The 25,668-nt window shown below is 52.2% G+C and overlaps 9 protein-coding genes across 9 annotated transcripts; 4 read left to right on the top strand and 5 right to left on the bottom strand.

The window, feature by feature from the left end:
• Positions 1 to 102: 102 nt before the first annotated feature.
• Positions 103 to 1,953, bottom strand: CPAR01_03544 (UEV domain-containing protein; the record flags this gene model as incomplete). The annotated part of the gene is made up of 4 exons (XM_060487831.1): positions 103 to 1,380; positions 1,455 to 1,693; positions 1,753 to 1,840; positions 1,903 to 1,953. 4 exons carry the CDS (start codon positions 1,951 to 1,953, stop codon positions 103 to 105), a joined length of 1,656 nt encoding a protein of 551 aa, XP_060352037.1.
• A 2,075-nt stretch (positions 1,954 to 4,028) lies between these two features.
• On the top strand, positions 4,029 to 5,537 carry CPAR01_03543 (indoleamine 2,3-dioxygenase; the record flags this gene model as incomplete). Its single annotated transcript, XM_060487830.1, has 1 exon — positions 4,029 to 5,537. One exon carries the CDS (start codon positions 4,029 to 4,031, stop codon positions 5,535 to 5,537), a length of 1,509 nt encoding a protein of 502 aa, XP_060352036.1.
• A 1,384-nt stretch (positions 5,538 to 6,921) lies between these two features.
• CPAR01_03542 (DNA-directed RNA polymerase II subunit RPB2) lies at positions 6,922 to 10,809 on the top strand (the record flags this gene model as incomplete). Its single annotated transcript, XM_060487829.1, has 3 exons — positions 6,922 to 9,306; positions 9,364 to 10,592; positions 10,647 to 10,809. The coding sequence occupies 3 exons, from the start codon at positions 6,922 to 6,924 to the stop codon at positions 10,807 to 10,809; spliced, it is 3,777 nt and encodes a 1,258-aa protein (XP_060352035.1).
• A 714-nt stretch (positions 10,810 to 11,523) lies between these two features.
• On the bottom strand, positions 11,524 to 11,850 carry CPAR01_03541 (uncharacterized protein; the record flags this gene model as incomplete). Its single annotated transcript, XM_060487828.1, has 2 exons — positions 11,524 to 11,691; positions 11,755 to 11,850. 2 exons carry the CDS (start codon positions 11,848 to 11,850, stop codon positions 11,524 to 11,526), a joined length of 264 nt encoding a protein of 87 aa, XP_060352034.1.
• A 749-nt stretch (positions 11,851 to 12,599) lies between these two features.
• CPAR01_03540 (V-type ATPase) lies at positions 12,600 to 13,255 on the top strand (the record flags this gene model as incomplete). Its single annotated transcript, XM_060487827.1, has 6 exons — positions 12,600 to 12,602; positions 12,672 to 12,710; positions 12,769 to 12,802; positions 12,861 to 12,869; positions 12,932 to 13,032; positions 13,094 to 13,255. 6 exons carry the CDS (start codon positions 12,600 to 12,602, stop codon positions 13,253 to 13,255), a joined length of 348 nt encoding a protein of 115 aa, XP_060352033.1.
• Positions 13,256 to 13,587: 332 nt separating this feature from the next.
• On the bottom strand, positions 13,588 to 15,474 carry CPAR01_03539 (uncharacterized protein; the record flags this gene model as incomplete). The annotated part of the gene is made up of 3 exons (XM_060487826.1): positions 13,588 to 15,290; positions 15,347 to 15,392; positions 15,448 to 15,474. 3 exons carry the CDS (start codon positions 15,472 to 15,474, stop codon positions 13,588 to 13,590), a joined length of 1,776 nt encoding a protein of 591 aa, XP_060352032.1.
• A 584-nt stretch (positions 15,475 to 16,058) lies between these two features.
• On the top strand, positions 16,059 to 16,882 carry CPAR01_03538 (phosphoglycerate mutase; the record flags this gene model as incomplete). The annotated part of the gene is made up of 3 exons (XM_060487825.1): positions 16,059 to 16,106; positions 16,168 to 16,375; positions 16,455 to 16,882. 3 exons carry the CDS (start codon positions 16,059 to 16,061, stop codon positions 16,880 to 16,882), a joined length of 684 nt encoding a protein of 227 aa, XP_060352031.1.
• A 416-nt stretch (positions 16,883 to 17,298) lies between these two features.
• CPAR01_03537 (GTP-binding protein LepA) lies at positions 17,299 to 19,617 on the bottom strand (the record flags this gene model as incomplete). Its single annotated transcript, XM_060487824.1, has 5 exons — positions 17,299 to 17,510; positions 17,572 to 17,759; positions 17,814 to 17,996; positions 18,055 to 19,154; positions 19,228 to 19,617. The coding sequence occupies 5 exons, from the start codon at positions 19,615 to 19,617 to the stop codon at positions 17,299 to 17,301; spliced, it is 2,073 nt and encodes a 690-aa protein (XP_060352030.1).
• A 1,202-nt stretch (positions 19,618 to 20,819) lies between these two features.
• CPAR01_03536 (MIT domain-containing protein) lies at positions 20,820 to 24,979 on the bottom strand (the record flags this gene model as incomplete). Its single annotated transcript, XM_060487823.1, has 3 exons — positions 20,820 to 21,007; positions 21,065 to 23,612; positions 23,663 to 24,979. 3 exons carry the CDS (start codon positions 24,977 to 24,979, stop codon positions 20,820 to 20,822), a joined length of 4,053 nt encoding a protein of 1,350 aa, XP_060352029.1.
• Between the last annotated feature and the right edge of the window lie 689 nt (positions 24,980 to 25,668).

The raw sequence follows: 25,668 nt of genomic DNA, 5'->3' as shown, positions 1-25,668 counted from the left end.
AACTGCCGGGCACAAAGAGAATAGTCTCAATGAAATCTTGGTCTGCCAAAGTACTCAGCGTACTGAAATGTCATGATATTGGAGCGCAACATCACTGCTCGACTAGGCTGTCAGCCCCATCCCCTTTCCTATTTTGCGAACTAAAGCTTTCTTCAGATACCACTCCCTAGCAAGGGATCGTGTCGTCTTAGCAAATACCGCTGGTGATACCCTTCCGCGTTCCACGGCGCGGCCTAAGACAAAAATAGTATCCCCGATAGCTTTCTCTTCGGCGACCAATGCGTATAACTGGTTAGCTACGACTGTGGGCGCAACCAGAAGCTCGTCGATATCAGGCGCAGTTTGACGTTTTGATCCCTCGATAACAGAATCGGCTTTTCGCAGCGCGTCGATCAGGATATTAGCGTTGGACTGAAGTAGCCCCGATGTTTGATTTAAGGTCCCCATCTCCGACTGAAGTGTCGAGAAGGCAGACATCATAGCTGTGCGTTGCGCCTGCAAGCCTGCCATGCTGGAGTCATTCTGCTGTCTGCTACGTTGCCGAAGGGAGTGAAGTGTTTGCGCTAGTTGGTGGAGCAATGCGTCCTTTTCCGGGTTCGGTGGAATCGGTGGCGCGGGAACCGACGACGGCGAAGGTATGCTCAGGGTGAGGGGCGCGTCGAGCAAATCTGGCGGTGGCGGTGGTTTTGCAATCTGCTGTTGTGGCGGCGGATGCTGCTGCAGTTGCTGCGGCAGCGGTGGTGCCTGATACTGCCCGTCCGGTTGCCAGCCTGGAGGTGGTCCTCTGTAATGCTGAGACGTTTGCTGGTAAGACATAGGGACGGCTGAGTGACGAGGGGCAACGGATTGAGCAGGATGTCCAGAACGGAATTGCGGTTGCTGTGCAGTGTCTTCAGTTTGATGCGGAGATGAGACGGCTGGCGGCGGCGGTGGGTGAGAGGACGGTACTGGTGGTAGTGGCGGTGCTGAGTCGTACCGAGAATGCGCTTGACTCTGTGGACGATTTGACTCTTGGAGATTGAGGCCTCCATGGATGCCTTGACGAGTGGCACCAGGGGGTAGAGGTGGGAGAGGAGGGCCGTATCTAGCATCTAGAGGAGGTGGTGGGCTTCTGTACGGTTCAGTACTTGTCGTTTTGGGCGGCGGAGGCGGAGGCCGCGATCCGTCTGTAGGAGTTTGAGGAGGCGGGCGACTCGACGGACGAGCTGCCAACTCATGTGGAAGAGGCGAAAAAGGGGGAGGCGTTTGGGTGTGTGATTGCGGTGGACGCGATGCCACGGGCGGCAGTGGTTGCTGTGGTCCTTGTGGTCGGGCAATGACTGGTGGCTCTTTGGCGAAGATATCTCTCAAGATGGCCAGGAAGTCAAGAATCGTGGATTTCTAACACGCTAGCCGTCAGAATGGGAGAACAACCCTCAAAGCCCAGGGTTGGGAAGATAAGCATGAAGACATACATCCCAGAAGGCGGCCCAGCCTACGAGATATGGGTGATAGACTTGGCCTTGAGGATCTACATGCTGGCCGGGGCGTACCATCATGGACTCTGTTGGAGTGACGTAAACCAATGGAGCCTCTCGTGGGTAGGCATGAGGCACCCAGACAGATATGGGAAAGCGATATGTGGTGCCTCTAAATATAACGGGTATGGTACCAGAGAGGCGGAGAAGTAGGGCTGACGAGCCATTATCGTAAGCTATGGACGGTATCAGCACGCATTCATCAAGGGTTTGTGGTCGCGATCGATGGCCGTACTGTGAACGTCGGTGCGCGGCGATAGAGATGGGTGGTGGGATAGCGCTTGGGCTACATCGTTGTAGGTGCGATTCACATCGTGGTATTCCTGGGGACAGGGCGACGCATTAGTCGAGGACAACGGAGCCAAGAGTTGAAGACACAACATACACTTGTCAAAACACTGTAAAGCCAGTTCAGGACATGTTGCGGCACGGGCATCGCAGAGACGCAGCGAGAGCTCCGGCACGGGGGAGCCGATACGGAGCTCGGTCAGGAGGCGAGTAGAGGTGAAGGCGAATGCGCGAGTAACGGAGAGCGAGCGGCGAGCGGGGGAAGGTGAGATGCGGATTCAACTCATAGGTGCATGCCAGGGGCCCTAGGACTAGAGCCGGTTTGTGATGCTGCAGCGGTGTCCAACACTAAGGTTTGCTATGAGAATCGGCACAATCGGGTGGGTGTTCGGTAACGGGAGACGTCGGACAGCGGAATGGGACGGCGCCGGTGATAGATTTCTCAGAGAGCTTGCGACGGTGGAAGCGTTCCAAGTACCCAGTGGAGGGAGGTAGGTAAGTAGCTAAGGTAGTTCGGACATCGGTGATTGGGTGCCGGTGGTGGATGGCAGTTCGCACTGCGGATGACGCACCTCAGCTTGGGCGGGAAAAGGTGGGGCCGCCGTGAAGGTCTCCCCGCGTCGCAGTCAAATTCCGTTACCTTAAACCTGTGACCTGAGGCGGGCTCCATCGACTTTAAAGAGGCCCTTCATACTGGTGTTCGATCCTAAATTAGACGTAAGAAAGGTAGGTTAAGGTTGGACGGAAATCGCCATTCATCTATCAGCACCGATAGTTAAAGCAAAACACTCATGGTACATCATCCTCATCACTTTGCACCATTTACATCACAGCCATGCAGTTTGAAATGCTTCCCATGGGATATTGGCCATCCTGCATGTTTGCTTCCTTTGTGATGGGTTAGAAAATAGGTATATAACTGCACCAAGCGCGCCTCGAAATGCAAGCGCATGGTATCAGAGCTTGCGCAAGAGATCTGCTTATCGACTTCAGGATAGCAAATTAGGTTGATGATTGCAACAAGCAATAAAGTGAATTTAGGTAGATACTGTTTTTCCACGTTGCAGCGTAACCCAATGATCGATGATGGCCGGCATCGGACCCACATGGCCGCTGAGATTCTCAATTGATCTCATGGTGTGAAGTTGGCTGGATGAAAGGCCGAGCACGGAGCGGGCCCATTCTAATCCAATGCTGGCAGCTTGCTTGCCTGGCATGTTTCGGGTTGGTCGGGTCCAGCTCCAGTTCCTTTTTTGCAGTTGCTTTGACACGCTTTGTAATCTTGCATTGTTCTCCGTCTTGCTTACATTTTCAGCACTTTGCAAGCCATGTATTCTAGGTACATAACCGTAGACCTTAGTAGCTCCTACGCATACTTTGCACGCCTTCTGGTACGGGGCATAATCGTGTCGTTACGGTAAATCCCGAGAGTTGTCTTCGCTCTGCAAGATGCTTTACTTCATCGATACATTGGCTTGGTGGTACCACAATCATTCTGAAGGTATCGAATCATTGGATGTCATGTTCACTCATATGGTTCCACCCGCTCGAGGTACGTGCCCCGCTAATCCATTGTATGTACCGTCCATGTTTCGAATTGGGCGCTTTAACCGCTCCAAGGAGGCGGCACAAACACTCGACTCTACTGCCTACCTTACCTAGCAGAGTTACCTAGTAGCCTAGTCACCTAGTCTGGCATCCGTACTCTCCGCCATCACATTTCTTCACCTGCAAAGAAAAAAAAATGGTCTCGGGGGAGACCCTGGAACACATTGCGCCTGCCCAATCCCACATAGCCGACGGGGACCGCTGCGCGCATTATTAAACAAAACATCCGGCACACGCACACCCCTTCCGTTGAAGTTACCTACAACTCTTGTTTCTTTTCACGGTCGACATTGGTTTTTCCTGGAAACTAACAACATCTTGGAACTGTTTCCGCTCAGCTCTCATATTACGTTGAATGCTTGCTGTTCCAAGGATCTTTCGCACGGCTGAGGAGTATTCCAGCAAATTCTGGATACTCCTTGCGTCAGGACCTTTTTGAACACTGTCTACTACCTCACTGAACCGCATTCACAACCAACTTCCGTAATCGCAATCATCCATTGGAACGTTGATAATCTCTCGGCACTTCTAAAGTCTCAACCACTCGATCGACTACACTCGGAACTCGTTTTGCTCGCAACAGAGGCAATACCAAGATATAGACAACACTCAACTATGCTACCCCCCATCCCCGAACTCTCCGACTATGGAATCTCTGCAACCCATGGATTCCTACCGGACGTTCTCCCGTTGACGCGGCTGCCGGACCCCTACTATAACAAGTGGGAGGCTATTGTCGCCAACTTACAGGCTCTCGTTCTCAGCCGCCGCCTTCGTCCGGTTGTCGACCGCTTGCCTGTTCTCTCCACCATCGGTCTGGAACACGACGCAGAATGGCGGAGAGCCTACTCTTTGTTATCCTTCATGGCTCATGCCTACATCTGGGGTGGCGATGAGCCTTGCGATCAACTCCCGCCCTCCATCACCGTTCCCTTCTTGAAGGTCTCGAATCATCTTGAGCTGCCTCCGGTTGCTACCTACGCCGCTTTGTGCCTTTGGAACTTCAAGCCTCTTTTTGTCGACGAGGACATTGACAATCTCGAGAACCTAGCTACCCTCAACACCTTCACTGGTTCTCTCGACGAGTCGTGGTTCTACCTCGTCTCTGTCGCTATTGAGGCCCGTGGCGGTCCCATCATCCCCCTCATGCTGGGTGCCGTGGAAGCTGCTCGCCGAGGAGATGTCTCGACCGTCACCCGGAGCTTGCGCACCTTTGCCGAGCGGCTGACCGACCTGACCATCATCTTGCAACGCATGCACGAGAGTTGCGATCCCAACATATTTTACAATCGCATCCGCACCTTTCTTGCTGGGAGCAAGAACATGGCCGAAGCCGGTCTTCCTGACGGCGTCAATTATGACGATGGCTCTGGAAAGGAGGACTACCGTCAGTACAGCGGTGGTAGCAATGCCCAGAGCAGTCTGATACAATTCTTCGATGTCATCCTTGGCATTGATCATCGCCCAACGGGCGAAAAGCGGGATCCCTCAACCGAGTCGGAACGCGAGTCTAGGGCTCCGGTTCCAAAGCACAACTTTATTATGGAGATGCGCCGGTACATGCCTGGGCCCCATGCTCGCTTCCTCAAGGATGTCTCTGGCATTGCCAACATCCGCGAGTTTGTCGAGAACCACAAGCACGAACGCGACTTATGTCTCGCCTATGATGCATGTCTCGCCATGCTCAGTGCATTCCGCGACAAGCATATAGCCATCGTCACCCGCTACATCATCCTTCCTTCACGCGAGGTGCGGGCTCGCAGCAGGTCGAGAAGTCCTGAGGCGACGCGCTTGCGTGTTAACCTAGCCACGGCCTCGCGCCAACGTCAGTCGAACGCCCAGGGTAATAACTTGCCGGCTGCCGACGGCAAGAAGAACCTCAAGGGTACAGGAGGTACTGCTCTCATCCCGTTCTTGAAACAGGCGCGCGATGAGACCGGTGAGCCGGCGATCGAAGAGTGGACCCGTCGCTTCATGCGTAGAACTGTTAAGTCTGAGGGCAGCGGCGATTTTTTCTTGGGTAAACCAGACCAGCCTAGCCACAGCAGCGTCGAAGCCGGGGTCGGAGGCTTAGCAGGGACGTGGACCATCGATGATGACTTTGGTGGCATCTGCCATTACTGATGCAGACATCAGTGCTGCTGGATAGACGTAGATGTATGCGCCACTGGCGTGAAACCCAACGCGCAATACATTGCTCGAAGTGTGTCTAATAACGTTTGGGAAATCAGTTCATAATTACTAGTTGAACAGAATTGACTCCTTCCGTTGAGACTTTGGCTCACGTGCTTGACGGCCTGTTGGCCCATACGTACAGGAAGGTTGATCTTATGTTTGCTATTTGGTTGCCTCACTGCCAATGGGCCGCTAGCGGATAAATATACGTTAGCTTTCACCAACACGACCCTACCTCGATTGTCAATTGGAAGTATTCTGTGGTATAAGGCGAAGCTCGTTACCACTCGGTACGACTGGGACATCCTATACGGTACAGTGAGTAAAGTATCCAGGAAAACAAATATGACTTCTTCAAAACAGCCGTCACGTACGCCTGTTGCATACCAAACGAGATTTCTGCGAAAAGTGAACCGGAATCGCAGTCTGAATCAGATGCGGGATAGTGGGAAGAGCTGGAAAACCCCGTCGTTCATCAAAGTCGGGGGAACGTTGAGTGACAACTTGATGGATGTCGAACTAGCTGTTTTTTGGCCTTAGATCGTCTATAAGAATGGACAGGTATTGGCCACCATGCTGAACGATGGCAATGAGGTTTGTGGACTCGCTCCTTCCATATTAGGTACCTTAAGGTAGTTGAAGATGTGTCTCATCTGGTGCCTCCAAGTTCCGTGGGAGGGAAACAACCTCTGCCACGTGATCCGCCCAGAAGGAGCTGTTGTGGGGCTCCTACCTGAGGTGGTAAACCGTACGTTAAGGTAGGTACCTACGGATACAAATAAGTAGCGACGGATAGATACCTTAAGGCACAAGCATGCAAATATGCACTATTTCAAAAAGGGTTAGCCTGTCGCCCCTTGCCGCGTTCTGGCTTGAGCCTCTCAAACCCGTCTCTCGCGCCTCCTGCCTCTGGGACTTTATTTTCGAGAGAGGAAAAAACCACCACCTACCCTAGGTAACGAGGCTGGTCATCTGCATCGGGCGTACACCATTGCATTACCCGTCCATTACATATCGAACCGGCATCGCTTTGCGCAGTCGGTCTTCCAATCTCGCGCCTGGCCTTGTTTCTCTTTTCATGCCCCAACCGAGCTGAAGAGGCAAACTCGCCTGTGCCCTGCGTCGTGATTGTTAATCATCATCGTTGTGGGAACCCGACTCCTACCGCGACTCGCCGCTTCTTGCCCGTCGAACACTGCCTCGGAACTCGATCGCTCGCAGACTTGAGTACCAGACGCACCACTGCAGATCACCACAAGGCCGACTACTGCTCACTCAACCTGTTTCTTGTCTGGCATCCGTCATCGCACACGCAGGTGCCAACGTCTCCGAGATGGCCGACTACGATGACTACGACTACGACGGGTACGTCGAAGAAGACGACACCAGCATCACGCCCGAAGACTGCTGGACCGTCATCTCTTCCTTCTTCGAGTCCAAGGGTTTGGTTTCTCAGCAAGTCGACTCCTTCGACGAATTCACCTCTTCAACCGTCCAAGAGCTCATCGACGAGTACTCCCAAATCACCCTAGACCAGCCAAATCCTATGTCAGACAGCGACAAGGTCATCGCCCTCCGTCGGTACGAAGTCAAATTTGGCACTGTCATGGTATCTCGTCCATCCATCACCGAAGCTGATGGTAAAGTTACGACATTACTTCCCTACGAATGCCGCGACCGCAACCTCACTTACGCCAGTCCCCTCTATGTTAAGATCACCAAGAAGGTCTCGATTGCGGTAGAGAAACCGGTTCCGCTGAATGAGCTCGATGAGGAACAGCAGGACGAACTTGCAAATACTGGCGAGCACCCTACCAAGTTGGAGTGGGAAGAGGAGGAGAGCGGCGAGGATTATGGCGCCGACAAAAACAAGTCAGACGACATGAAGGACATGATTTTCATCGGTCGCATGCCCATTATGGTCAAGTCCAAGATTTGCCACTTGAGTAGCGAGCAGGAGGATGACTTGTTCATGCTAAACGAGTGTCCTTACGATCAGGGAGGCTACTTCATCATCAACGGTAGTGAAAAGGTCCTCATTGCTCAAGAGCGATCGGCCGCCAACATCGTCCAAGTCTTCAAGAAGGCCCAGCCGAGTCCATACTCTTACACAGCTGAAATCCGCAGCGCTCTCGAGAAGGGCTCTCGACTCATTTCATCTATGATGCTGAAGCTGTACAGCAAGGGTGACGCGGCAAAGGGCGGGTACGGTCAGACTATCCACTGCAGTCTGCCCTATGTCAAGGCTGATCTGCCAATCGCCATCGTTTTCCGAGCTCTGGGCGTGGTATCCGACGAGGATATCCTCAATCATATTTGCTATGATCGAAATGATAGCCAGATGCTCGAGATGTTGCGGCCATGCATCGAGGAAGCTTTTTGTATCCAGGACAGAGAGGTTGCCCTTGACTTTATCGGCAAGCGTGGCAGCAACCACAACATTCCCAGAGAGAAGCGTGTGAGAACTGCTAAAGACATTCTTCAGAAAGAAACTCTGCCGCATATCTCCCAGAGCGAAGGCAGTGAGACAAGAAAGGCGTTCTTTTTGGGATACATGGTTCACAAGCTGCTCCAATGCGCCTTAGGTCGGCGCGATACCGACGATCGTGATCACTTTGGCAAAAAGCGCCTTGATCTCGCCGGCCCCCTTCTCGCCAAGCTGTTCCGCAACATCGTCCGCCGCATGAACCAGGAGTTATCTGGCCATCTCAAGCGCTGTGTCGAGTCTAACAGGCAATTCAGTCTCACTCTCGGTGTAAAGCCGCAGACTCTTTCAAATGGATTGAAGTACTCGTTGGCGACTGGCAATTGGGGAGATCAGAAGAAGGCTGCGAGCTCGACGGCTGGCGTGTCTCAGGTATTGAACCGCTACACTTTTGCGTCTACGCTATCCCATCTTCGTCGCACAAATACGCCAATTGGTCGTGACGGCAAGCTGGCAAAGCCCCGGCAACTTCACAACACGCACTGGGGTTTGGTTTGCCCGGCTGAGACGCCGGAAGGCCAAGCATGTGGTCTCGTCAAGAACTTGTCTCTCATGTGTTATGTCAGTGTCGGTACACCCGCCGAACCCATTATCGACTACATGATCCAGCGAGGCATGGAGGTTCTCGAGGAGTACGAGCCACTGAGGTATCCCAACGCCACCAAGGTCTTCCTGAATGGTGTCTGGGTTGGCGTGCACCAAGACCCAAGAATTTTGGTTCCTGATGTTCAGGGCACTCGTCGGCGAAACGTTATTTCCCACGAAGTGTCGCTCGTCCGTGATATCCGAGACCGCGAGTTCAAGATCTTTTCCGACGCCGGCAGAGTCATGAGACCTGTTTTCGTTGTAGAGCAAGGTACCAACGGCATAGTAGCTCAGGGATCGCTCGTGCTGCAAAAGGCAACGGTCAACGAAATGCGCGAGCAACAGGAGAACCCTCCAGATAACCCGGCTGACAAGATTACTTGGGAGTCCCTTGCCCACAGCGGTGTTATAGAATATCTCGATGCTGAGGAAGAAGAGACAGCCATGATTTGCATGACACCCGAGGATCTGGAAATCTACAGATTGCAGAAGCAAGGTCAAGTGGTTGAGGACAATACCGATGGCCCCAATAGCCGTCTGAAAACCAAGATTAATCCCACAACACACATGTACACTCACTGCGAAATCCACCCCAGCATGCTGTTAGGAATTTGCGCCAGCATCATTCCCTTCCCCGATCACAACCAGGTATGCCATTCCCCGTTTTCGTTTGACAAGCAAGCACTGATTGATTGCCTTTCATAGTCACCTCGTAATACCTACCAGTCCGCCATGGGCAAGCAAGCCATGGGCTTCTTCTTGACAAACTACTCACGCAGAATGGACACGATGGCCAATATTCTCTACTACCCTCAAAAACCGCTTGCCACCACGCGGTCCATGGAATTCCTCAAGTTCAGAGAGCTTCCAGCCGGACAGAACGCCGTCGTCGCTATTGCCTGTTACTCTGGTTACAATCAGGAAGACTCCGTGATCATGAATCAGAGCAGCATCGATCGTGGCCTGTTCAGGAGTCTATTCTTCAGGTCGTACACTGACTGCGAGAAGCGCGTGGGTATCAATCTTGTTGAGCAGTTTGAGAAACCATTCAGAAGCGATACCTTACGTTTGAAGCATGGCACCTACGACAAGCTCGATGATGATGGCATCGTAGCACCGGGAGTTCGTGTCTCGGGTGAAGATATCATTATCGGAAAGACGTCGCCTATAAGCCCGGACAACGCTGAGATGGGCCAGCGAACGGTGCAGCATGTCAAGCGCGACGCCTCCACCCCACTCAGAAGTACGGAAAACGGTATTGTAGACCAGGTCATCGTGACGACCAACCAAGACGGCCTCCGTTACGTCAAGGTCCGCGTCAGAACAACCAAGATTCCACAGATTGGTGATAAATTTGCCTCACGTCACGGCCAGAAGGGTACCATTGGTGTCACTTATCGGCAAGAAGATATGCCCTTTACGGGCGAGGGCATCACACCAGACATCATCATCAATCCTCACGCAATTCCGTCTCGTATGACCATTGCCCACTTGATCGAGTGTTTACTCAGCAAAGTCTCGACATTAAAGGGAATGGAGGGCGACGCCACCCCTTTCACAGATGTGACAGTCGACTCAGTCTCGCAGCTCCTCCGAGATCAAGGATATCAATCGAGAGGATTCGAGATCATGTACAATGGCCACACTGGCAGGAAGCTGCGAGCCCAGGTCTTCTTTGGACCGACTTACTACCAGCGTCTGCGCCACATGGTGGACGACAAGATTCACGCTCGTGCGCGTGGACCTGTTCAGATCATGACCAGGCAACCTGTGGAGGGTCGTGCTCGTGATGGAGGTCTTCGTTTCGGAGAGATGGAGCGTGATTGCATGATTGCTCATGGCGCCGCATCTTTCCTCAAGGAGAGACTTTTCGAAGTCTCGGATGCTTTCCGAGTTCATGTTTGCGAAATTTGTGGCCTGATGACGCCTATCGCGTAAGTTTCTCCTGGTCTACTATTTCACGCGGAGCAGTACTAACTTGATACCAGAAACCTCTCGAAGCAATCGTTCGAGTGTCGGCCGTGCAAAAACAAGACGAAGATTGCACAAATCCACATTCCTTACGCAGCTAAGCTTCTGTTCCAGGAGCTGCAGTCAATGAACATCGCCGCCCGCATGTTTACCAACAGGTCCGGAGTCTCCATCCGATAAAGAGACTAGCTGCGGAATGGGATGTTTGGAAAATAGGTTGCTGAGCCTTGGGTCATGGAGGTGGCCTGCAAGATGAGAACGGCTGAGCAGGCAGGCAGGTAGGGAGTATTGGGAGGTGATTGGTTGTATTTGGCGTCTTCGAGGCTGGGGAACTATATTCTGGCCACCCTATCCACTCGCATCTTGGGGCGAGCCATAGAAAAATTGGCAGATGATGCCTCCATGTGTCTTGTATCAATGACATGTACCATTAAATCAATGATTAAGAAACAAGCCCAAAGCCTTGGGCGTTGTGCAGTAATGTTTCCTCCGTCTCAGTTCGGGTAGACTATTCGGCTTCGTACCCAAGTGAAGGTGAGGTAGCATCTGCTTCTTCTGCCCCTTCCTTCCTGGGTATTATCCACGCGAATCTTGCTAATATGTATGCGCGAGCGATGCCGCAGTAGTAGCCTTTCCTACGTGACATTGCAACATTTTGGCGATTACTTTCCCTTAATGGCGATGCAATGCCCCTGTTTAGTGTCATGCCATCTCTTCAGCTGTTTCTATCCTCGACAGTGAGAGGAACCCGCGCGTACTATTCATCGTTTCCCACGCCCTCCTCTCATCCTCATATCATACAAATGCACCGTGATTTCTTATTTCCGTCGATCCGGCCCTGTCTTCATGTTGCCTAGTTGCTGGGTACGGACGAGACAGACCATTGGCTACAGATTATGTTTGTATGCCACTTGCGCTGGGTTGTGAGGGCGCCGTTGCATCTCTGACGGTCTGCTCACGCTTGTAGTCCTCCTCGAGGGCGCGCTGCATGTCGAAGTCGAGTTGGCGTTCTCGTTTGATACGCTGCTGTTCGATGTCGCGTACCACTCCCTGATGCATGGCCTAGGCACTCTCATTTAGATACAGATTCCTATGGGAGCATCGGTAATCCAAGGTGGTACATGCCTCTTTTTCAAACTTTTGTTGGAAATGGACAATGACAATGGTGCTGGCGGCGAACAGCGATGTCGCGGCCAGCGTAAGCTTCGATGCCCTGGACATGGTTGGAAGACGATGTTTGAACGTGCGGGTGACGTGTGGAAGCGAACGCTTGAACAGAGGGTTATCAAAACTCTGGTGATGTTGGTGGTTCGATTTCGGTGTTTGAATCTCTCCCCGTGAGCGACAGCATCCGCCGCGTCGGTGTCGGTTGACTCGGTTCTCGATTCGACAGCAGGTATCCTTTAAATAGGGGCCAAGAAACGTCGTTGCGTACCTGCTGGTCTCAATATATCTACCGCAAGTTAGGTTCACGCAATTGTCGTCTTCAACAACTGTATTGCAGAGCACCCTTAACGCCTCAAGTCCCAGGAGCAGATGTCTAGTTACACTTTACGTAGCATCTTAAGGTAGTGCATATATGCCTGATGTGGGTGCCTCACCTATGTCTGTCAGCGCCCCGCTAGCTCCTTTACCCCACTAAGGTACCTTACCAGGTAGAGAGACATGGGAGCTTGAGTTGGAGGGTTGAGGTTGGAGGTACAGTGCTAGAGACGGCGCGGTTGTGCACTGTGACCTTCCTTGGCACCTACCTGGGTAGGTACCTCGCCTTACGTTCGCTCCGTAACCAGCGCACCCCAGCTTTCCTCGTCGCCTCCTGTTACTTGTGATTGTTGACAACTACCTTACTTACGGCTATCAACACATCTCCTGCATTCGCTCCTTGTGATATCAATCGGCCAGCCGTCTCAAATCGCGCAATCACCCTACGTTGCTTTCCCCGCTAGCTACACCTGCAACAATACTACACAATGGTGAGGACGTGCGACGCGGACAGCAACGTCATCCATCAACTTGCAGCAAGCTGATTTGGCATTCTACAGTCGGCTCAGAACTCAGCTGGTATCCAGACCCTCCTGGACGTATGTGCCCTCCGTCGCGACACTCTTTGTCAAATTGTCACTAACCTAAGCGATGCAGGCAGAGAGGGAAGCTTCCAAGATTGTCCAAAAAGGTATGCCCAGGGGTACATGTTGAAGTAACTGATTGACTAATGAATGAACCCTACCTAGCCCGCGAGTGTAGGTTTCGAGGCCGATCAATACTGCTGCGACTATGACATACTCACGCAATACCGAAATAGTCCGTACGAAGCGGGTGAAGGAAGCCCGAGACGAGGCCAAGAAGGAAATCGAGGCGTACCGCAACTCTAAGGAGGACGAGTTCAAGAAGTTCGAATCTGAGGTATATCTGTCGTGGATTCCGACACCGCTCCGACATCATCTCGGTGCTGACAATCCTCTAGCACTCCCAAGGAAATAAAGCAGCCGAGGATGAGGCGAACAAGGAGGCAGAAGGAAAGATCAAGGAGATCCAGGGGGCCGGAAAGAAGAGCCAGGACAAGGTCGTAGCTGATCTCCTGAAGGCCGTGTTCGAGGTGAAGCCTGTCGCGCCGACTGCCGCATGAGCCATTATCAGCATTCTTCATAGCATCAAAGCACACTGGTAACGAGTGCATCGGACACGCTATGCGCAGCATACGAATAGAAATGAAGCCAGCACTTTTACCCGGGTGAGAAGAGGATGACGAGGACGCGTTCACAAATTGCCGATGATGCGCGAAGCCAGGACAACAGACTGAAGCGCGAGTTGTTTGCGCGGTATGACCGGAACTTTGGAGAATCGCACCTACATAGATCGGGTAGCTGTGGTAAAATTGTACTTTGCTAGCCAGTCCTCCCCTTCTACTTCTCCCTCTCCTCCTCCTCCTTCTTCTTCTTCTTCTTTGTCTTCTTATGTCTAAACTAAAAAGTCCATGAGAGTGGTGAGCATATCGGAGAGATCTTTGTGCTCGGGCTTTTCCAGGGTGAGGTCAGATCGGTATTCTTCCAATGTCGCTTTGATGGCTGATAGACCCTTCCCATCAGCGGCTAGAAGCTTCTGCACCTTCCTCCTAGCCCCAGAATCTTCAGCTATGAGCCAGGCCAAGACAACATCGATATTCCAGAAGCTGTGGAGACCTTCCTCAATCCTCTTCATGAACCACTCGCCTTCCAAGAGCTCAATCTCCTCAGCGCTCATGCCAATTTGCTCTTGACGAATCTTTTCCTGTTGCGCATCCAACATGGAACTATACCTCTTCCGACACTCGTAGAGCCGACCCAGCTTTTCGTAGTCCTTCTCCACGAATTTGGCCAATGTCCTGATTCGCTCGGCAGAGTCAGCAGGCAAGAATCGTAGCAAGGACCTGAATACATCAAATAGGCTTTCTGTCATCTGCCTCTGAGTTTTGCTCGTCTTCTTGAAAATGGAGAAGAGCACTTTCAGCCCGCCAGCGTCTACTAATTTTCGGCATAGCTGCCCGCTCATATCCTCGTCAACGCTGTGTACAAGTAGACGCATTGCCGGCTGCTTGCTCATCTTGGCCTCCTTGAGCATGATCAGGCATAATTCGACGCCTTCGGCTTCGAGGAACTTGGCCTTGCCTTCTGGCTCATCCACAATGCAGACGAGAGCGTTGAAGAGGTTCTCCATATACTCTTCCTCCTCGCCCCCCTTCTCAGGGTCACGTTTGCGATACGCAGAAACCAGCTGGAGTAAAACCTCGACCGCATCCATCTCGGCGAGTGTCCGTCTTGTTGCTGGCGATGCGTTCGCAATAATGTCGAGAATTTCCGTAGCATATTGCTTGTTTTGGGACACGGGTGTTTCTTGGCGCTGTGCCCTGTCAAGTAGCCATTTGACCAGCGTTGTGTTCTGTCCCACCTTTTCAGCATTCGCCGTTTTGGAGAGCAGGCTTTCAACGACTCCAAGAGCATGATATATACCACCACGGTCAGACTCGTCCTCTTCGTTCAGACGCGAGAAGTTGGACACTAGCAAGCCAATGAGGTCTGCAGTCAATAACCCATCCACTAGAGTATCCCAATCCTGATCCGCTGCATTGACGTCTTCGTCAATAAGCTCGCCAATAATTTCCACCGCATCAATCGCAATATCTGTGTTGTCATGGGCCAACAAGCCGACAAGGCTCTCGACGCATCCCAACTTTGCGAATTGGGGATATAACTCGGGGTGCTCGGACAGGATCGAGAGGTCTTTGATGGCAGCGTCGAGATCGGCCTCGCTCTCAATAAACTTGTGTGGCTCGTCGGCAAACCTTGCGCGCAGCTCAGCATTTCGCGTGATGCGCTTCTCAAAGTTTAGTGCCGTTTTTCGTACCCAGCCAGCATCGATCTTTTCAGGGGCGGATGATTCCTCGCCATGGCCGTCTACGAAGTCGAGGATCTCAGACTCCTGCTTTGTAATACCTCCGCCAAAGAATCGACCCTCGTCGTCATCGTCTGGCGGCATTTCTGGGCCATAGTCTTCGTCTTCGCCATCTTCAGGTGGGTTTTGCGGACCGGCAGTGAAATCGCTATCGTCTCCTTCCGCGTCTACTGTGCTGGCATGTCGACTGATGGCGTCAGCTGCGCTCAGTTTGGCTGACTTGTATATTTCATCTGTATATCTATTACTTCGTGTTCGCTGTTGGGTAGCAATGGAGGCAGGTACTAACTGGGATCTCGCACAACATCAAGCTTCCTTTTCGCAGTACTGCCGGACTTTAGAGTGCCTAGTAAGTAAGGCTGTGATCGGGAGACTTATGGTGCGACTCACCTTGAACAACTCGTTCACATCCGCCATTTCCTTTGAGTGATTTCGGAAAGACTCTGGGTGACTAGTAGGTAAGTTGCGTTGTGCCGTAGGTGAATTTGCAGCAACGGTAAAAGGCTTGTGCTTGGGATGGTCAAGGAGCTTTTAGACGCGATGCTGCCCGGTATCGTCGCGCCAGGCCCAGCGTGCTAAGGTACCTAGCTTAATCCGAGGTACCTTCAAAGTACGTATGTCCATCAAGGTACGTATGTAAGTAAGTTGGCACGTTGGGTGGCACGGGGTGGATTGAGTCAAGGCCACTTGGGGGGAAGTACCTACCTTACCTATGTATGTACACTGTAGCTGTAGCCCGATAGGTATCCGTAAGCTAGCTCAGAGCACCTATGCAAATATGCACACATCGAAGCTCAAGTGAAGCGTGCCTACCCTGTGCGTCACGGCGGCTGATTTGCTATTTCCAGTATTGTCGCTACGCTTAGACTTGCCTACTCCGGTCATAGAGTTGGTTGCTTTTGTTACTGTGAATCAGTCATTTGCATCGACTGTCCAGCATAGAGCTTTTAGAATCTAGGGAACACAATTGCGCATCTGCAGCAAACCTTCCAAATATCGCCATGCCGCCGACACTCGTGCTCATCCGCCATGCCCAGGCGCTGCACAATGTTGATGATGAGTCTTCCAGCCAACTTCATAGTCGCGAGTCAATCTAACACCATACTACAGGACTGGAACATTCATGACCCTGATCTATCTTCTCTTGGCTTGAGCCAATGTCAGGAACTAAAGGAAAATCTCTCCGAGCGTTTCGCCGATGAGACTGAGGCAATCATTATCGTTAGCCCCATGAGACGCACAATCCAGACAGCCCTTCTCTCCTTAGATTGGCTGATTAAGAAAGGGGTGCCAATTCAAGCCGACGCTCGATGGCAAGGTAATAAGCCGTACCACCACCTGCAATTCGGGGTGACCCTCCGAGACTTTCTGAGGCCATATCACTGACTTTAGTGTAGAAAACTCTGCGAAGCCATGCGACACGGGCAGCACTATCGCAGATTTGAAGGTCGAATTTCCAGGTGTTGACTTTTCCACTGTAGATCCCATCTACCCCAACAAAACACCCCCTGCTGGTGCCCAGTATGCTTTCAACAGAGAAGCCATACTCGGCCGAGGTCAATCAGGCCTGCAGAGCATTTTTGAACGCAAAGAGAAGCTTGTCTTTGTTGTCTCCCACTCTGGGTTCCTTCGCGCCGGCGTGACGGGTTATTGGTTCTTCAACGCCGACTATAGAATTTTCGAGTTTGAAAGGAGCGGAGCGCCAGGCAAGCCTTTCCAACTTCAACAAGCTGATTCAACCCTAAGTGGCGGTCTCGGCAAGTCGAGGACGGAACCCGTAGTCATCGGCTCGGAATTGGCGCCAGCCTCGGAGACCACCCCATAAGCCTAGCATTTGAAGCACGAGAAGTCAAATGGCGATTATGGCATCTGCCAAAAGATCCGAGTAAAGGGAGCACTCCAGGTATGCATCGCAGCGGTCTCAATCACACGACATGAATAGGAGAACTGGGGCTCTTCGCGGGTTGACACCGTCATGGATCAGAGCGGACACTGTTCATGCCTGAGGTGACCATAGGCGCTGGGATATGGCAATAGTCTCAACATCTTCTCCCAGTGGCCTAGCTTTTCTAGATCAAAGGGTCCAATTAAGCTTGGATATGGTTGTTATTATACCAAGTTTCCCTGTCTTCATACACATACACGGGTCCCGTGGGGTCCTTTTTTCTCTTCAACTTTTGTACAAACATATGCCATATTCGACAGCCCGGCCGAGCCCAACCCAACCTATTATTGGCGCGCTCACCTGGAGAGGAAGCTCTGGAAAGCAGACTGATCAATGACAACGTTGCCGACGGCGCGAAGTCGCTTACGGCCGGCCTTTTGCTTCTCCAACAATTTCTTCCGGCGCGTAATATCGGAAGCATGAAGCTTTGCGAGCACATCTTTTCGAAACGGCTTAATAGTCTCGCGTGCAACAATCTTCCTGCCCGCCACCGCTTGGATAACGACCTCTGCAAAGCGTCATGTCAGAAGATGCTGCCGTAATGCCTGTGCGTCATATAGAGAACTCACCAAACATCTGCCGATCAACGTGGTTCTTGAATTTAGTGACCCACTGCCTGCCGAGGCGCTCTGCCTGTGAGGTATGGATGACACGACAAATGGCATCCACAGGCTGTTTATTGACAAGGAGCTGCAGCTTCGTGAGCTGGCTCGCTCGCCAGCCAGAGTCTTCATAGTCAAGTGTCGCGTATCCCTTTCTGCTCTGACCGTTAGTACAAAAGTCCAAAACGATGGAGGGAAGACAAACCTACGTTGCTCCTTTAAGTTTACCAAATAGATCATCGACGAGTTGAGCTGCAGGGATATCGTATTTGAGGATAACCTGCGTGGCATGAAAGAATTCAAAGCTCTTTTGCTCGCCACGTACGCTCTCGCAGAGCTCGATGACACGGCCGAGGTACTCCTCTGGAAGAGTCATAGTAGCAGTAACGAATCTAACAAAGGTAAGGTTAACCGCAGGGCAGACAGAAATCAGACAAGACTTCAGCTTACGGTTCTAAGACAGTTGCACCACGCATCCGGTGCTCCTCCTGGCTGGGGAAGTCAGCCGGGTTCTGATAGATCGTCTCGGTCCCATCAGCCCATTCCACTTTAGTCGGCACAGTCGGGTCCGTGATGATGATGCTGGCGCCATGTTCTTGTTTCAACCTATCCTGGAATACAGAGCAGTGTAAGCTGCCTAGAAAGCCTAGTCGCCAGCCTGCCCCTAATGCCTCGGAATAGTCCTTCTGCAGGGTCACGCTCCTGTCATTCAGAACAAGCTGGCTAATGCTGTCTGCCAGACGTGTATAGTCGCCCTGATCGGTGGGAAAGGCCGCGACGAAGACCATTGGCTTTGGTTCCTCAAAACCCGGGTATGCCTGGACAATGTCCTCCGATCCGACGGTGGTGAAGGTGTCACCGAGTTTGGCGTCCTGAATGCGCTTCATACCAGGATTGAAGTAGATGTAGCCTACCTGTCCAGCACGAAGGACACTTTGTGGGACAGCATTGGGGTACTGTATCCCGACCTCGCCGACGGTGTATTTGTGGCCAGTGGCGAATGAGATGAGATTGTCGCCAGCCTTGACCTGGCCATCAAAGACGCGTACAAGCAGGATCACGCCCCTGAAATTATCGTACCACGAATCTACCAACAGGATGCGCAGAGGTTTCGAAACATCGCCGACAGGATGCGGGATCTTCTCTACAACGGCGGGAAGGATGTTGGCCACATGCTTGCCAGTCTTGGCTGATACAAGGACAGCCGTGGAAGGCTCCAACTCGAAAGACGTATGCATCTGCTCAAGGACCCTCGGTACATCGGCGGAGGGCATATCGATTTTATTGACAACAGGAATCAGAGCCAGGTCCTGGGCGAATGCAAGATGAAAATTCGAGACAGTTTGGGCCTGAATGCCCTGACTAGCATCGACTAGCAGCAGAGCACCGCCGCAACTGGCGTACGATCGCGTAACTTCGGCTCGAAAGTCGACATGACCAGGAGTGTCAACGAGATGCAGTAGGTAGTCGTCGCCTTTGTAGTTGTATATCATGGTGCAAGTTTGCGCCTTGACAGTAATGCCCCGTTCACGTTCGACATCTAATTTATCCTGCGAAATGACAGGAAGCCATTAGCTTTACACGCTCCTCAATGTGCAGCTATACGGTCAGACACAAACTCACGAGAATCTGCTTATTGGCGTCACTGGCAGATATCGTACCGGTGATCTCCAGAAGGCGGTCGCTGAGCGTACTCTTGCCGTGGTCGATATGGGCCACGATACAAAAGTTACGGTATCGTTCAATCGGAATCGAAAGTATTCGCTCCTCGAGTGCAGAGCGTGACGGAGCCGCAGGCTTAGCAAAGGTCGATGTCCCGCAGTGAAAGAATCTCCTATGATCGAAGCCACTCCATCTCATCGTCTTCCACTGCCATGACCGTTGCGCAGGAATGTTGCCTTGCAAGGAGACACGCGCCGTCTTGCTTGACGGGGGAAATCGTGGCAATCGGCGTGGAATACCGACCAATTGGTCCCGCGTACAGCGCACGCTCGTCGCTAAGGGGCCGCGCATCAAGGTGTGTTCCTCTGCATCGAGCAGATCCAAGCTCGGGGTTCGAATGTTCCAAGGGCGAGGGTGTGATGGATGTCTTCAGTAGTTGGCTTGGGGCGTTCAACACACTGAACTATGGCTACCTTGTTTTCTCACCAGGTACAGGGACAGCTGACTGGAACTACAGTGGGGTGCCAGAAGTTCGTGTACACCCTACTAACACGCGTGCCGACGCTTTTTCTCCTCAACTTCTCTTTTCCTTCTACATCCCACATCTTTAGCAAATGGAGGCCAATTTACACGCTTTTTGCTCTCGAATAATAGAAAGCCATAGGGCTAGCCATGAACCTACAGAAATCCAGCGAGCGGCGATTAGCGCACTTGTGATGCCAGTCGAAGTATGGTGGTGAAAATGCAGGAGGTTGGGCAATTGGGGACAATGGTGGGGTGTACACGAACTTTTGGCACCTCACTGTACCTAAGCAAGACAAGCCTAAGCACGCTAAGGCACACGGTCTTTGGAGCACTCGTGGATACCTAGGGAACCTTACGTGCCCCAGTACGTTAACTTCCGTCTATCACCAGGTCTGATGTACTTCGTAGGTACCTAGGAATCAGCCGCTGGGACTCTCTTAGCGGCCTGTAAACCTCAGGTAGGTAGGTATCTTAAAATTAGCTCGTGCGGGTCTACACGGGCATGACAGGCACCACAGGCAGCCCTTGGTTTGGGTATGGTATACCGTATTGCTGAACCGGCAAATCGGTACTTGGTAGATTCCTGACGAGCGGTGGCTCGGCCGTCCGCCTCTGGTACCACACCCGTAGGCGACGGAGCCAGCTCCCGGAGCCGGCTAACATTATCATGCCCATGCCTGACGATAACTGAAATTAGAAGCTCACCTTGCGACGACAACAAAATTTCACGTGAAAGTCGAGTACATCCCGTTAATGTTGAAAACATTGAGGTATCTCTTGGAATCTGGAAACTTCGATTCCAGCACCAGCAAGCAGGCTCCGCAAAGGCGATCATTCGCTAGCCCATCCCGCTTCAGCTTCTATCATAATATCAGACCTTCTTAACCCAGTTGTGGCTCTTGATTGAAAACAAATCCCTTGGCAGCCCGTTCAGCTGCCCTTTAGTACTCTAGCATCATGCCTCCGTAGCTTTCTTGCCATTCCACACGGACACTTCGTACCTCTTGGCTCATGCTTCGTTATTTCACTTAGTTGAGAACCCACTCGCTTCCCCTCTTGATAAATTTATCCAAGAGGAGGCTCAGGTCAGACAACACAAAACGACAGATGAAGAAGCCAAAAAATTCTGCCGCATGTCTTGTGCACAGCTCTAGGCCAACCTGTGTCTTGTCGGCATGCCGAAGGCCTGGATCTTCAACCTGGCGCGCGATTTGGTCTGCATCAGAATGTCAGTCAGAAGGGAACACCTGGCAACAGCTATTGGTCACTTTACCAATCGTTTGAGCAGCGTCAAACAATCGAGCCAGCGACCCCATATAGTTCGCATTCGGCCCTGAAAATTGTGCGTTGCTCGGATCCCTTCTAGAGGGGCGACTTGTTGGGTGTTCCGTCATGGGCAACGTTTCTAGGCCTGGAGATTCCTTGCCGCTCTCTACCCCATTTCCCTTGGCGTTAAAAGAGTTGTTTAAACCCGCTGCCGAATTCTTGGACCGCAGTCTCCGCCATGAGAAGGATGAGGACTTTCCCGACACACTGGCTGAACGTGGCACGCTAATTGCGGCTTCAAGCTCTGCTGAGTTCGAAGCGTCTCGAAACAACATGCTGGAGTTCTGCACACCCACATCTGTGCCCAATTTCCGTGTCAGCCCGACTTGCACTTGTTCGAGAATGCCCTCCAAAGCCTGCATCTCTTCGAGAACGGCATCCGCATCACATGTGTCGACTCGCGCAAGCTTTAATAGCGCAGCTGTCAGGTAGTCGCATGTTGCCACTTTATCCTCCAGGTTTCGAATTTTGACGCCTTTCACCTTCCATACGTCGCGTGGAACAAACAACTTATTGCTGAGATATCCTCCGCGAGGGTGTGCAAGCGTCTGATACAGACAGCGCATTAACCAAAATGGCCTCAACATGTAGTCTGTTGGGCACGGCTCTAGGGGAATTGGGGCATCTGGCTGAAGTGTGTTTGGAGACCCCGGACTCTGTGGTGAATGTAGGCTATCGTCAAACAAGTAAAGACCCCCAGCAGAGCTTGGTGTGAATTTCTCCTTGAAAGCAGCAGCCAACGGTGTCGGTAAGGTTGGCATCGCCGGATGCCTGCCGTTAATGCCAAAAGCAGTACTTAATGGGGTGCCAGGAGACATGTCAGACGTATCGTCCAGGTTCGATAGAGACATGTTCCGGTTCTTCATGCTTCTTAAGCTTGAGGAAGAGAAGTTCTTTCTTAACGTAGGTCGGAATGAAGGCGAGCCAGAGTGGCTGCCCGTAAAGTCTTCACTGTCCCGACTTCTTGAGTGGCCAAGGGGAGGTGTAGGGGGCACTGGTTGGGTCGGACTGATGCCTTCAGGCGGCGAATATGGCCGAGCCATTGAGCCATCCGCATCGGTATCAGGAGGCCCGTTGATATCAAGGTGTTCGAAATCTACCCCCTGTATTCCACTCGACGCTTGGGCAACACTGTATCGTCGACCAGCATCGGTATACTTTGCAAGCTTCGTAGTTTCGATCTTCAGTTGCTTGGGATTTTGTCCTGACATCCGCCTGGTTCGTACACTTTGCCCAGGGCCTGGCGATGGCGTTGCCCCTGATAAAGGCTTTTTACCAGGCAATTCTGGCAAAGCTTGTGCTGGTGGCGGAACTGCAGGGCCTCCGACACTTGGAAAGTTATTTGTGGTGATGGGCTCGATAAGAGAGGAGAAAACATCACCACCTACGGCATCGGTTGGAGTAACGGATGCCTGCCAGGACGACTGGACCAAATCACTTGAGCCCGAAGTCCTAGCTGCAGCCTGATGAGAGGCTAAGTTAAAAGCGAAGTCGTCAACCGAGTAGTCTCGAGTGATCTCGTCGAGAATGCGCTCCTCTTCGTCTGATGATCCGTCATCGAAAAAGCCTTCACGGACGACATCTTCGTCGGACTGCTGGTCCATTTGACTTCGCGCAAGCCGCTCTCTCTCATTGGCTTGTGCAATAGCTTCTCTCTCCGTTTGGCGGACCCGCTCTTTGGCCAGCTCAACCTTTCTCAAGGCTTTCGCTACAATCGGATCATCCGATCCTTGAGTTTCTGGATCAGAAAAGCCCATCGGCTCATAACCATCGTCGTAGGCTGCTTCGACTGCAGCGTCTAACGCCGCGTCAAACTCTGCTTCCGTAGCGCCACTTGGGGCCCGTATGTGCTTGCGCCTTATAACTGCAGATGACGACCTGGAATGAACAGAGGACGCTGTGGAGCCTCCAGACTCATCAATGGGGTCCAACCATGAATTGGACTCCCGGCTTGAGTCCCTGACATGTCGAGAACTCTGGCTAGTCCGTCTTGCTGATAGGGAGAAATCGGATCTGATGGGTCCATCGGGACTACCTTGGCCGTCAGGCTTGGGTGACGGGATGCGTCTAGGTGAGAGTGGCGGTGGCATGTAGGCGTCGTCTGTGGGTATTTGGAAGATGAGTTGATCGTCTGATGCACGATCCCGAAGCGGAGATCGTGAGAAGGAGGACTGTAAGGGATACTGCTCCGGCAACCTTGCAGAAGTACTCCTTTGTCGATCCCCCAGACCATGCATTCGTGAAATGGCCAGACTAGAACCACTGTAGCTGGCTGCTTGTTGATTTCCCTCCCTCAATATCCTGGCCAGTGTCGCAGTCTCTAACCCATCCGTATCTTCCAAATCTTCATCGTCGTCGTCAAACTGTAAGGTAGGATTCAAGCGCAGGCCGAGGCTTTCAGGTCTAGCCGGCAGTGCTTTGCCTTCCGTAACTTGCCGCACCGGAACCATCTGATCCAATTCTTCAATGCGACTGGTGTATGTTCGACGCTTGATCTGGTTAGCTTTGGTTTCGGCCGGTTAGAACATGACACCGTGAAACTCACGATCGCCTCCAACTTTCGTCTGTCCTCCTCGGTGGATGTCCTAGCAAGCACTTGGTGTAGCAGCTCACATGCCTCCGCATATGAATGCCTCGCACCCTCAAAGTTCTGCGCGTTGTCTAGCTGAACTGCCGTATTCGCCTTTTGTAAAGCTCGTGAGAGCATGGCCTTTTGCGATGGCGGCCGATTTCCCCTTTCCTTGCCCCGCGAGGACCCAGTGGTGTCGGTACTTCCCTTGGCGGCCTGCGACCAATTCCGGGAGTGACCCTTCGTCTCGTAGGCCTCCCCATTGCGTTCGGATGGCATTGCTGCGCGAGAAGACTGCTGTCGACGCTGTTCAGTTGATCCTCTCCGCCCCGGACCGGAGAATGCATCCCAGGTTCGGTTTTGGTCGGTAAGGAGGTCAGTCTCGAGCGCACGGGAGGCTCCCGTTGGCGCTCGCAAGCCGTTTCCTTGTGTTGCAAGCTTGTTGGTTGCGGACGAGTTGTGGTTATGGGATGTGAATAGGGCGAAATGACCTTCGTTGTGCGTCAATCCAGATGGTGAATAGGCGCGCAACTTGCTTCCGCCGTTACTTTCCCAAAGGCCGTCGCTAGAGTTGGATCGTCGTCGGTGTCTCGGGAGCCTTTGACTTGGCTGACTAGGCGCCGATATGCTGTTAGTTGCGGGTAGTGCAGACGCATCAATACTCACGCGGCGTGCATGAGAGTTGACGGCGCGATTGTCCTGGGTCGACGCTTGGCTTGATGTTGTCGAGGCAGACCAGCGATTGAGGTTTCTCGCACCGTCACTCGAAAGGCCTGCGCTGCTCGCACGCGAGTGGGCGGTGGAGGGCCGGAGATGCGAAGACACTTCGTAGTGCAACGGCGAGTTTGAGTCAGAATCTTCAGGGATCACGGCATCAGGCTTTCTTGACGGACAGTGAGTTGTAGGCTGTTGCGGGGGCGGTAGAAGAGACGATGTTCGTGGAAGTGGTGACGGCGTTTTGCGCGAAAAGGTCGTGCTTGTGTCAAGACGAGAACCAAGCGAAGATGAGACTGGAGCCTGCGGTCGGTCGGAGCGTGTGCCGATCGGGTAGCGGGGGGCAGCCAGGTGATTTGAAGACGGCGACGAGGGGAAGGACCTGGAGAGTCTGTGCTGCTTCTGATAAGACGGCTGTTGTTGCTGTCGATGGTGGTCTTGCTGGTATTGCGGTGAATCCGATTGATGTAATTGATGGGTCTGGAGGGTCTGCTCGCGGTGGTATAGCGATGCTGACAGCGACTGCGACAATCCTGAGTTCGAAAAGGTAGCCGAGCTGATGGTTTTGGGTGAGGGCATCCTGTGCACCTGCAGGTGTGTGTAGTGAGGACCTACTCGATACGCTTGGAGTCTGGTAAGAGACCTTCGAGTTGGTCGACCGGAGCGCGCCCTCTACCGCACCCACGGCATTGAATGTGTTACGGCTACACGTAGTACCGCTTCATTCCAGGAGGGTGGGTGCTCGGTCGTTTGTCGTCGCCGACAGCCTGGTTGAGCATGGGTATCTCCAGTGGAAGGTATGAGAGAATGGCGTAAATGCCTTGAAGAGAGAATGATTGGTACGGACTACCTCACAAAAAGCACGGATATCCGTACCAAGGGACAAGGTTCCAGGAAAAGGGGCAAGTGATGGTCACTCGCTCCATGTAATGCACGCTTCTTGGCTTATCTCTCACTGGCACTAGATTAGTGGCTTCGCCTATATTGCAGGGTAGCCCTTTCAGGGAGTGACTAGTGCGGCGCCACTGCCAAAACGGGCGCGCCAACTATTAATTATTATTTATTTCAATAACTCTATCTTTACTAGCTAGTCGGGTAATTTTTAATATCTTTTGCATAATATTAATATTTATTTTTATATTCTACTTTTATTAGTTACTTAGGTACTTTTTTAATATTAATTATTTATTTTTTTTATTTTTATTTTTACTAATTACTTAGGAAATTCTTAATTATAGTTATTTATTTTTTTATTTTTACCTTTACTA

This window comes from Colletotrichum paranaense, assembly GCF_030867605.1.
Source record: "Colletotrichum paranaense strain IMI 384185 chromosome Unknown Scaffold_3.1, whole genome shotgun sequence".
Taxonomy (NCBI): Eukaryota; Fungi; Ascomycota; class Sordariomycetes; order Glomerellales; family Glomerellaceae; genus Colletotrichum; species Colletotrichum paranaense.
The sequence above is the reverse complement of the archived record's forward strand: the minus strand, read 5'-3'. Positions and strand labels throughout refer to the sequence as shown.